We start from the raw sequence: 12,360 nt of genomic DNA, 5'->3' as shown, positions 1-12,360 counted from the left end.
CATAGGAATAGTCTGTTATAATGAATCTGTAAAAATGCTTCAATATTTAGTTGTGTATGTTAATAGTCTATGCACGGATGTACAGATAGTTACTGACGAAAATTCGAAGTTAGTATCATCTTTAAAGAGAATGTCTTGAATTTGCCGTCATGTTAACACGTTTACGAGTGATCCAGTACTTTTAACACTTCATAAAAAAACATGTTCTTGTTTTGAATATCTGACAGTGTCATCGGGGTTCTGTTCGTCCTAGTCACTGTCTTTAGTAGGTTACCTGGAACTGAATTTTACCCGCCATTAATTTTGTACGTACGAAAAAAATATATATCAGAAAATCAAAGACTGTTTGCGCTGCTATAGGCGATCAGAAACACGTAATACACACATCAATATTTTAAACAGGAAAATGTATCAATCTGATTAAAACCAGCTCCAGTAGGCCTATATTATTGCTTGTGGTAGTTAAAAGACCTAGTGGAGCCGATTTGATCAGATTCAAAAATGTATTTAATATGCAAATTCAGTCGTTGAAAAGGCTGTTGGTGGAAAACACATTAATGGCAAACCAGGAGCCTTTAAAGGAAATATTCACTACTACAGTGAGTCATGAGTGCAAGTCATCACAGCTAGAATAATTCGCAAATTTTGAATTTTGATTTAGTAAAATAGTTTGGGAGTGGCCATTCTCTTTGCGCAGTGCAGGATGTATAGTCTAGTAAAGGATCTCTTCGAGAGTGGCTGTCCTCTTATAAGTGAGACACAAAATAGAAATTCATGGAATCGACCACTATTTTGCCAAATGACCATTCGACAGCATTGTAGTTACATTTTTTTACTACGGATAACGGTTTTGTCCTTTAAATCTACATTATTTTGAGTGTCCTGGGGGTTAAAATACCAGGTTATTTTTTTTAGTAATGTCAAAGGTTCAAATTTACGCCCCTTTATCCTTCTTTAAAATTAGTTTCCTGATCAATCAATGGAAATTCCCTTTTGCAGACATACAGGAATACAATGCCCTCAACTTTTCTATAATAACTGGCACTTAATTGGTTTCTCCACCTACCAATATTCTCTTGATGTTTGGTCCATATGTACTGTCCTGTCTATAGTAAAGTGTATAGAGTTATCGCCTTTTAAACAGGTACTACAACCGACCGAGGCAAACTCATCAACCCACGTTGCACGTTAATACGCCATGTTAAGAGATATACCCTGTCTGAAATAAAGTGCCATCTTATAAGCTATATTGCTTTTCAAGTTTGTCATTAAATTATGTGCCACCGTAACTGGATTTGTAAGAGTCACTCAATATCTTACCAAGCCCGGTCAATAAGGTCATACGTGTAGTACACTGTATATCATTGTACACAGGGAATTAGTATTTTACATTTAAACCTATGAATATGCACTGCCTTGGTCATTTTTCAAACACTTAAATGTTCCCCCAAATAGTCTCATCCGGAAACTCACTAAATACTAGAAACATCCTATGTAACCTACTAGTAATAGGTCCACATGTTCAATATGTTATAAAATGCTAAATCTTAAGTAAAATTCTGCAAAAGACAAAATGGTATCAACATGACTAAAAGTTACTGTTCTGTTGATTCAATATTTTTTCTTTTCTTTTATTCATAAAGATTAACAAATTGTATAAAAATATAAAGATTAGAAAAACTTAACAACTCCAAAATATGGCACAGCTAAAATGGTCATATTTGTCAAAAGGCATCTTCTTTGGCAAAGACACTTCCAAAAATATCACAATGCTTGAAGCAGAGTTCTGAAAAGACTGCGATGAAAATGATCACAGTTACACAGTCACTATCACTTAAATCTAGTTTCAATGGCTGAAAAACATCCTGCTTCCGGTAATGGTATTGTGGACAAAACCATTTTCACTTAAATGGGATTTTAAAAGTTAAAGCGAATGACCATGATCCAGACATAACACGTACATTGATTTGTCATGTTCCCTCACAGTGGATCAGTTTAAACGAAGGTGAAACTTGTATCACTCTGTTAAGGCGAGTGTAAGCACTACCATGTTGTTAACAACATGTAAATAGATGTTTATAACTATGTAATTATGAATGGTGATGTCATGTAGTAGTTTGGTTGGTTGGTTTTTTCTTTCTTTTATTAATAAGCACCAATCCATCCAAGTAGTACCAGTAGCACAAAGGTTTCAAGTTTCTCCAAAGGAATTCGAGCAGTTTGAGATTGCTACAATGAACATACTTGCTAGTGAACAGTGAACAGTGAACAGATAAGCAGGGAACCTGGCCATTTCACAGGAAAACACAAACACATGTACTTTCCTTAGGAATACAGCGTACTGTAATTTGTATCTATCACCACCAGAAACTTCACCGGCACTTCATATCACAGCACAAAACAATGTCTTTAGAATATATATTTCTTGTTTATGCTGCAACTCCAGTCAGTCTTGGACTCACTGGTTTGGAAGAACACAATTCAAAGAACGATCGTATCACACTTTATGTTTATTACACATACCTAAAAAGAGTACATCACTAAGTCACAATGTTGGATGCTAAACATCATTATATCATTGAAGCAGTTGAACTAATACAAGAGAAAAGAAACATTTACATTCTGTGCACATTGTCTTCTTTCCTGCTTGGAATTCAAATACATGCACAATAAACACTTTTTTTCTTAGGAACAGCACAAAGCAGACATGATTACTGGCACACATATATGAATGTTACCATCATTACAGCAGCTACAGCAAACACAATGAGCTCGAATTCCCAAGCGGCATGTATCTACACCAGTGCAACATAAATACATTGCAGCCAAGAGCTGGAGGCAAAAATCACAATATCAAACACATAGAATTGAACTAACAAGAAATATTAGTATTTCACATCAAGCCATTATATTTTCTCATTTGGAATAAAAAAAAAAATTAAAAAAATTAAGAGACCACTTCCATGAATGCTGAAACAGAACTGATCTAGAAATCAAAGAATGAAAAACCAGCATCTTCCCCTGATAAGAATCAATCGGTTTCATCTCTATGGTTGAAGTTACCAATTGGAAAAGATGAGAAACCTGACACATCATCCTTCCAAGCATTTCTTCTGGAGATCAGAGAACAAGGTTATTTCTGATCGAACACTATGGAAAACATCTGTAATCTGAAAGAAAAGCACCACAGCTCATATACAGAAAGATCCACTCCTTATGAAATCATTGCAACATGAATGATATCCTGCACATATTTTCAAATTAACTACTTTAGCAAACCTGACATTTCCTGTGGAATCTCGAATAATTGAAAGATGACACATAAGTCTTTGTTCTTGAATTTCACAACTTTTAGAAGTCACCAGCTGATGTCAATTATTTCGAAATTAGTGACACAAAAAACCACAGACTGCTGCAAAATGAATAGCACAGAAAACACATTCAGTCTTTGTCCAGTTATCTTAAACACTTTCTTGAAAGAAGTCAACTGTCGAATTCAGAATATGGAGCAGATGTCAATATCTTTTAGCAGCCTCCATTTCTCCAGACTTTGGAAAAGTACTTGTCTGGAAATTTCCTTCCTACACATGAACTGTATGCTTTTCAGGTAGAATTTCATCCATGAAGTCACACTGAAATAAGAGAAAACATTTCTTATAAAATGGCAATTTTAGATCATTCTATATACAGAAAAGTAACACTGGCAAACAAGAGAAAACACAAATAATATGTTTTAAAACAAAATGCTAATACTGGAAATTTCATAATCAAGCATCGGTTATAATCAGTTTGCACCAACCGATTAACTTTCAGTAACATAGTTAGAATTATCCAAACTAAATATAGATTTGAAATATTAGAACTATGCACCTATTGTTGTATTCACTGGGATAAGACCCCACAGATTGCTAACTTAACCTTTAATACCTTCTCGATCTTTGTTTTCTTTAAGTACACATAAAACAAACACTTAACTCCAGCATATTTATACCAATTACAATTAACATCAACAGAAAAATGCTGAAGACAAAAGTTACAGCAATTTCAATCTATTCTACACAAGTCAAAAGTTTCAGTAGTATGTACAATATTCTCAAAACAAACAAAAAGGGTTTTGATATAACCAGTTTTGTAAGTCTGTTTGTAATTTAATTAATTCTACTTTTCATATGTATATATACAATATTGCAAGAAAAGAAAAAAAAAAGTGAAATTTTTCTATGGCTACAAAACACTTATTTTTTGGCGAGTATTATGGCATAAATTTTATTTTACAGTATCAGTAAGATGATCAAAATTATAGGTATAAACGTAAGCATTTTATTGCCTGGTAAGGGATATTCTCAACATTTCATCATTTCTCCCGAAACGAATAACCCTCTAATACTACCCCCCCCCCCCCCCCCCCAAAAAAAATGAATTTAGTTAGGGCAAAAAGGTGTTGAATTTTTTTTTCCAAAGCGCACCAATTGAGAGTAATGTCATGTGTGAAACTTGTCACTAACGAAAAGTCATATGCTGTGTTCAGATGTAGTTTCAAATTTAACTTTATAAATAAATAAACATTAAAAATATTATTTATAACAAATACAAAAAAATTGACACTTCCATTTTCTATTTTTTTTTATCGGCACGAGTGTTTTACCCTCTCCACCCCTTCCGCGGGTTATTCGCTTAGGGAGAAGTGGTGAAATTTTGAGACGGTCCCAAAGTCCTGAATTGACTAGTAATATTTTTAGTTCTGAATTGGCTAGTGATTTTTTTTTACTTTACTTTACTTTAAGTTTAACTAAATGCTGTAGATTTTTAAAGTCAGTTAATAAATAATAACAAGTATCTTTTTTTTTTTTTTTTAAATCAATCAAATTGCAGCAGTTATTTTTAAAGTTGGAACATCATGGTGTTAGTTAAATTATCAGTTAACAATAGAGCTAACACAGTAACAGAAAACATACTCCACCTCAAAATGGAATCTTCATTTTTTTAAATATTGTTACAAGTTTAACAGTACTTTATCAAAACTAGTAATTAATCACTACTAAAAATTATTAATACAAACCTTGATTGGTGTAGAATATCATATTCAAATCTGCAATGCCTGCAAAATAAAACCATATTTGTTTAGATTAATTTATCATCATTAATGTGTTTAAAATTAAAATACATGTATAGTTTACACACACACACGAGAAATTTTCCGATTATCTTTATTAATTAGCAAATGGACATTATATTATTCTGGCAATTGGGAATCTTTTTAATACATGTATCTATTTGTTTAAACAATATTATCAGTATAAATTGATAACTAAATACACTGATTAACAAATAGTTGACTTTTAAAAAAAATTTAAAGTCTCTATATAAAAAATTTTTTTTAAAGGAAAAACCAATGGTCAATATACCTATTCCTATTAATTATGGATTGTCTGTTATTTCTTTCATGTTCATCGGGGTATGCCGTTCTCACATAAGTTTGTGGATGATTTTGGTTTTTTCATACCCAGATCATGTAAAAGAAATAACAGACAATACTTATAATTAAATTTGATTCAGACTTGCTAATAATAACATTAAAAGTTCATACCTTATTTTGAATTAGGCCTACTTTTGGTCCATAAACAGTAACGCTCAATAAGACAACTTGCCCATATAAAATGATGTCATCAGATATGATGTTCCCCGACAACGTAATTCTTATATTTATCGACAAATGAACAAACTCCCGTTGCTACGTCTTGACCAATGGGATGACATTATATTGTAATGAATGTAATGGAAAGTTAATCATCATAATTTAATCATTGCACAATATTTATAACTACATACAAGGCACTTTACCCCCTCCCACCAGCTAATATGAAACCCCATACACAACAGCAACATGCACCCACCTAAAACCCTTATACCAGTCATGCTGAACTAAACTCCTGGACAAGGATTCATTCAGTGCAGATTTGCCATGGATGCTGGTTCCGGCATTTGACCATCAGGTGGACATCATGACCCAGAGTGAAGAACAGCAGCTGGTTACAGCAGACTCAACAGCAGTATTATTAACAAATTAAACAAAAACCTGTCCATCTTTAAAAACTAAATCTCGCTAAACATGAACCATCTCAACATGCACTGAACAATATATTCTAAACATGTTCATGAAAATTAACAGCTGCTTTGAATTAATATTCTTGTTGGAAAATCATTGATAAAATCTGCTTGTGAAATATTCAAGTTGCAATAAAATAATTGTCAAAATGTCTACATCATGTATATATAAAATATTGGTAGCTTATTATCAGCATAAAATTAGGTGACAACACACACATTTTTGGAAATATTAAAAAAACGTAAATGGTTCTACACAATCAAAAGAACAAAGTATCTGCAGAAGCTAAATGTAAAAACACAAGTATCTATAGGAGTTAGTAAAAAAGGATACTACATACTATACAATTCTACTCTGACATTACAAATCATCAAACTTATCAGCAGAAAATTACTGGAAAACCCCTATCAGAAAACAAAAGTACCAAATTTCATTATCTACATGCACATTAAGTGTACACTACATGTATCTACTGTTGTAACATGCTCATTCGGATCATTGACAGAAGTTCAAAAACATATACAGATGAATAATGTGGTATTCTTTGGCTTCTTGTTGGAGGTATTATAACCCAATTTCTAAATATATAGATTCATTCCATCTTAAACCCAAATAAACCTTATATTTCCCCTAATGTTTTATTTGAGTATGTTGTTTTTCCTCGATCGATTAAGATTTTATTGGGGAAAAGAAATAATGTTTTTCAATGATGCACATAATTTTTAATAAACAGCTGATTTAGGTCTAACAGAGCAATACTTGTTCAACACATAAGCCACTCCTATCAAAGTTTAATAGTAAAAATTTCAGTTAGATTCTGTGAAGTTGCCACATGTTTTCACTGTCACAAAGAAACACAAACATTTGTATATATACATTCATCTCAAGAATGTCCATGTTATCTCTCACTGCAACATAATTACACTTCATAGTAAACACTTAAGTTTTTGAACAGACTGGTTTTGATCATACATGTACATCTATCAGTATTCACCAACTCCATACACTGGTTGGTGCCCAACCATGCAATACAATTTAGCCCCATACTTGTGATTTTCAAAAGCATGTGCACCAGGTCGAATAGGATCCCACCATATTAAAAAAACAAAGGTACTTTCCTTCAAATCTCACTTTGACATACTACACCCAGTTTTTGCCTGAGACACCAATAAACTACACCCACTGGAGATATACATTTTTCAAAATGTCCTGGGGTAAGGGGGGTGGGGGGGTTGTAAGTGGGGAGGAGGGTGATGGATGCCCTAAGCCTCTGACCTAGTTTTAGTGAAGTTGGAGAATACTTATGTATTTAAATAATAAAACAGTGTAAAATCATCCTTCTAAATATACCACAGTGTAAGTAACCAATTGCAGCTTGAAACCATCTCTACCGGTGATTAGGACGACAAAAACTAAGTTCTGTATAGGACTTACTTGCGTACTATTTTGCAGACTAGTTTCACATTATGTACTGCTGAAAATTACTTCACTGGTACAGATACGTTGTGCAACAGTTACTAAATTCAACTTTTAATTCACATCTGGCAATTTGCATACAACTTAAACTGACGATTTCAGTCTGCTTCAACTTATGTTGTCCTTTTATGTACGGTATTTTCAAGAAATTAATATTTCCATATTACGTAAAACCTGTGTCAAGCTGCCATCAAAGGCAATTATCAAGACAAATGACTTAATATCTAGGTCACTTTATAATATATTAAATCATTGTAGAGAACAGGTTGCATTCAATTTTTTTTTTTACTTTTAGACAGGTGACTATTCGAGCACGTACAAAATTAAAATCTTGACTACATTTATCAAATAAACCTAACATTTATGTTGACTAGTCATTAATTAAACTGGAGTCAAAATAGGTCATTGTTAAAAATAAAACATTTGCCCAATACTATCCAACTTAAGCATTGAGGGGTTGTTTTTTTTCTTCAAATAAACACTGTTGAAATTAATAAGTTTGGCTTTGAGCCAAGAAACATTATTGTAAACTTGCTGAAATATATGAATATTGTAGAGCTTTGTTCTTGGATTTTAGCTTGTTTTCATTTGGTTAATAAATGAATTCTATCTGATATGAGTTAACAGCTCTTTGACAATTATCGGTACTTCAAAATCAAATACAAATGTAGTAGATATGCACTAAACCATTTTAAAATCTTACCTATTAGTGGCCAATAAATGTAACTTCAAATTAAAAAAAACCCACAAAAGAAATCGAGCATTTAACAACCCTCCTCAAAAAAAAAAAAAAAAAAAAAAAAAAAAAAATCACCGACAACCCTACAAAATAAAATAAACAAAAACTAAAAAAACAAAACAATTATAATTTACAATCTCAAAAATTAATTTTTAGAATATTAGTGAAAAAAACTAAGTAATAAAAAGAAAAAATACTACTAATAATAATAATATTCCTAACAAGACAAAAACATTATTTACAATCTCAAAAATATATTACAAGTGTTTGTTGCAGATTATTTATACGGCCCCCAACACCCACCCGAAAACAACAAAGAAAGCTAGTACCAGTACCAGTAAAATCTGTACAGCTAAACAGTGTTCAATAAAAGATACAAAATGTCCAACAATGGAAGCATAGTACTACATGTATACATCTAGAGGTATTAATCTACAGGTATGATGTAAAGAATAGTCGACAGTAAAAGTCACCTGCATGCACATGTATACATTTGCATAAAATTTATGGTGATAAAATGTATGGTCAGCAAAAACAACTATTTTTGTGGATGGTCGACACATAATTTCTTCTTTTTTTTTCAAACTTTGTACAAATTAAATCATTAATGTATATTAACAAAGTTTTTGGTTATCAAACTTTTTTCAGCTATACCTGTCGTAAGTACAATGCACTCGAGTTAAACACATGTATAAAATTACCAAAACGGATTTTGCAAAATGTTAGTCTGTTAAATCTTGATGTAGATGGGCCGACGCACATGTATGCATGTAGCATGTATACCAAACACATAATATACAGTCTGTTCATTAACAATTCATCATATATAAATGGTTTTTCATCAGACATAGCAAAAAATTCAAACTTAACATATTCACTTATGAATAATTAACTCATAAAAAGTGCATAAAATGACATATTTTTGTTTTTAAACGGCTCCAAGAACAACAGCCACCACCAAATAATCTTCTTTGAGCGGTTCTGGTGGCAAATTTGGGGCTCGTTTCTGTAGAAATGAATAACCAAATGCATGTGGGGGAAAAGCATGGAGCACTCCAATGTTGTTCTTGTCCTGTGTGGGGTTCGGAGGCAAAGATATCACACCAGCAGCTTCCTTCTGTTTCAGGTAGGTCACAAGGTTCTTCAGCGGTCTTTGCTGGATGTTGCCAGTCGGATCGTCATAGTTTTGAAGTGTGCCGGGCATGGCTAGAAGAATACAGTGACCATGAGGCCCAGTGGACTGAATGCGTCGGCCAACATCTTCCAGCTTAGGTGGATCCATCCTAAGACGTTGGGTGATTCTCAACACAGGTGTCTCTGTCGATGTCGGGTCCCTCATCAAATTGTCAACAAGCGTCACATCACCACTGACAACATGCATGCATGCTGCAAACGCGCTGCTTTTAAGTATCAATGCACCGTTCCAGGCAACCGGTAAGCACTTGGCTAGGTCACTGAGAGCCCTGACATGTTCAGTAACGATCTGCTCTTTGTCTCCACCATGTTCTGATAACCTTCGACTGGACTTGCTGGATCGATCTTCTCCGTCCCTCCCCTGGAAATCACCACTAGATCGTCTCGAGTTTTCATGATCCTTGTTATTGTCATGGGAATAACCACGGGGTCGGTCTGGTGATCTGGACCGGCCACCACGCACAGGACCGATTTCCCCCGGTGAAAGCGGTCGCCTTCTTTTATCAACTTCAACTCCATTACTGAATCGATCCCAGTCCTCTCTTCCCCTCACACGGTCTCCATCTCTGGGATTATCGGGATTACGGTACACATTTGCAGTGTCACCATCTGGCGGGAACCAATCATCGCGTCTGCTTCTAGGTCGATCACCAGGTATGTCAGAAGCTTTCCAGGGACTGGGACCTTTGTCCCCTTTCACAAACGTTCTCGGTCCTTGTTGGTTTGCATACGGACTGGGCATGTCTGGGGGTGCTCCCATTTGAGCAGGATCAGCAAAATCTACCCGCAGTCTCCTTTCATGTCCACCTGCTGGGAATCCTCGCATATCCTGACAAGCTGCCTGAGCTCCGTCGATACTATCATACAAAATGAAAGCATAGTTTCTGCCTGGAGGCCACTCAATTTTTGAAATCACACCAAACCGATCAAATTCCCTTTCTATGATTTCAAAACTAACCCAAGGACCCAGACCACCAATCCATAAGCATGTTGTAGGAGTCACTTTTCCATACCCAATTTTGCACTGAAACTTACCAATATACTGACCAGACATTTCTACCTTAGCTTTGTGTGCACAGTCCAAGTTGTGAAACTTAACAAATGCATAAGCATTTCCTTGACCTCTCAGTGGACGTTTGATGTCAACATCTTCAACAACACCAAACTTAGAAAATATGTGTTTTAACTGAACATCATTTATCGACAAATCTAGGTTGCCAACGAACAACGTTCTAGTCGCTTTGCTGTCAAATTCAGGGTCAATGTGATCCAAGTGATATGGAAACTTTTCATTGTGACGTCTATGTTCTATTGGTTGATCGTCGTCACTGTTATTACTGTGATTTGTGTTAAAAGGACCACGAGTTGGATGAAAGTCACGTGCAGGAACACTCTGATAATGACCTACACCAAAACCGCGTCTGCTGCCCATACCATGTGGTGGTGACCGTCCAGGTGCCAATGCACGGTGAAAAAACTGATCTCTGTTTTCACTATTTGGACTGTTACTTCTTTTTTTATTGTAAACAGCATCAATGCGAAGAGGTCGATCAAATAAAAATAGTTTAGACTTCGCATACTTTGCAGTACGTGCATGTTCAGGGTAACGGAAATTGATATATGCAACACGCTGATCTCCAGAAATTGTTACTTTTATATTCATTTCCCCAAATTTTGTAAACTCTGCTAGCAAGGTATCTTTTAAAACTGGATCTGGGAGTTTGCTAGGAATATTACTAATGCACAATGATCTGTACTCGTCTTGCATTTTGTCTGGTTGGTCCCTAACTGATGGAGGGTAACCTGCATCTATTATTCTTTCATTTCGGTATTTCTGTCGAATAGGCGGGTCAATATCATCAAAATCTCTATGGGGATATGGTTTTCCCCCGAACTTTCCACGACCGTCACGCCTCTCAAAATCTGGGCTCATTCTGTCCCTTATAGAATCACGATCGGGTATTGAATATACAGAACGTGATCTTTTACGACTTGGGGAAGCATCGCGATCTTGCTGGCGCTTCATTTTAATCATTTGTTTGTTAAAATAATGTTACTTTTTTCCTTAAAGATTTCTTCTCTCCATCGCCATCTTGGTTTTTTCCGCATTCCATAAACCGTCATGGATTTAACAAAACAAACTTTTTAAATTTATAGATATTTACAAATATATTTAAATTGTGTTTGTATTTTGTACTATATGGTTACATTTACAAAATAAAAATATGTAGATGGTATATTATTGTGTTAACTATGAGATCTACTTAATAACGCGTAGGCAAATTCCGAATGACATGAACACTATAGCGCGCAAGAATATACCAGGTGCTCTTCCTAGGATAAGTGAACATAAAACCCGCACCCCCGACCCACAAAACGGTGAATATCTTCTAAACGCCTCATTAGTTTTACGTTTATTTGTTAAACACTCATAATAAACATCGTCATGTTAACATTCCACTCTATAGCGACAATACTAATATAAATTGCATTGTAATTATCATTTTATAACAACTTGGGTGGACCAGTTTCGGCGAACATAAGCATTTGGTTCTAGATAAAATATATCAATATTTATCAACAGACAATTGTTATTCAAATATCTACATTTTATTATTATTTCTAGACTTCACATGACCACTAAACTGGCTGCTAAATAGCTAAGTTTACTTCACGTGCGTCAAAAACTGCAGCATGCATTAGCAGTAAATATTGTTAGCTACGTAACCTGTTTCGGTGGGTGATACGTTTACGTGGTATAACTTACAACAAACACTTTCCAACACAGATGTTTTCAGTGTTTTATCAAAATGTGTATGTTGTTTTATCAAAACGTGTATGTTGT

At 34.5% G+C, this 12,360-nt stretch overlaps 1 protein-coding gene across 1 annotated transcript; it reads right to left on the bottom strand.

The window, feature by feature from the left end:
* Positions 1-1,601: 1,601 nt before the first annotated feature.
* Positions 1,602-11,624, bottom strand: LOC121367531 (RNA-binding protein spenito-like). The gene is made up of 3 exons (XM_041491760.1): positions 5,895-11,624; positions 5,060-5,098; positions 1,602-3,632 (listed from the first exon to the last, which is right to left on the bottom strand). Exon 1 carries the CDS (start codon positions 11,548-11,550, stop codon positions 9,250-9,252), a length of 2,301 nt encoding a protein of 766 aa, XP_041347694.1. The 5' UTR covers positions 11,551-11,624; the 3' UTR covers positions 1,602-3,632; positions 5,060-5,098; positions 5,895-9,249.
* Between the last annotated feature and the right edge of the window lie 736 nt (positions 11,625-12,360).

Source organism: Gigantopelta aegis, chromosome 3 (genome assembly GCF_016097555.1).
Source record: "Gigantopelta aegis isolate Gae_Host chromosome 3, Gae_host_genome, whole genome shotgun sequence".
In the NCBI taxonomy this organism is placed as follows: domain Eukaryota; kingdom Metazoa; phylum Mollusca; class Gastropoda; order Neomphalida; family Peltospiridae; genus Gigantopelta; species Gigantopelta aegis.
Note: the sequence above shows the minus strand (reverse complement) of the source record. Positions and strands in the feature narration are given on the sequence as shown.

What these genes read in the sequence shown, in the direction of transcription:
- LOC121367531 (XM_041491760.1), bottom strand. Translation starts at nt 11,550, where the DNA reads ATGATTAAAATGAAGCGCCAGCAAGATCGCGATGCTTCCCCAAGTCGT.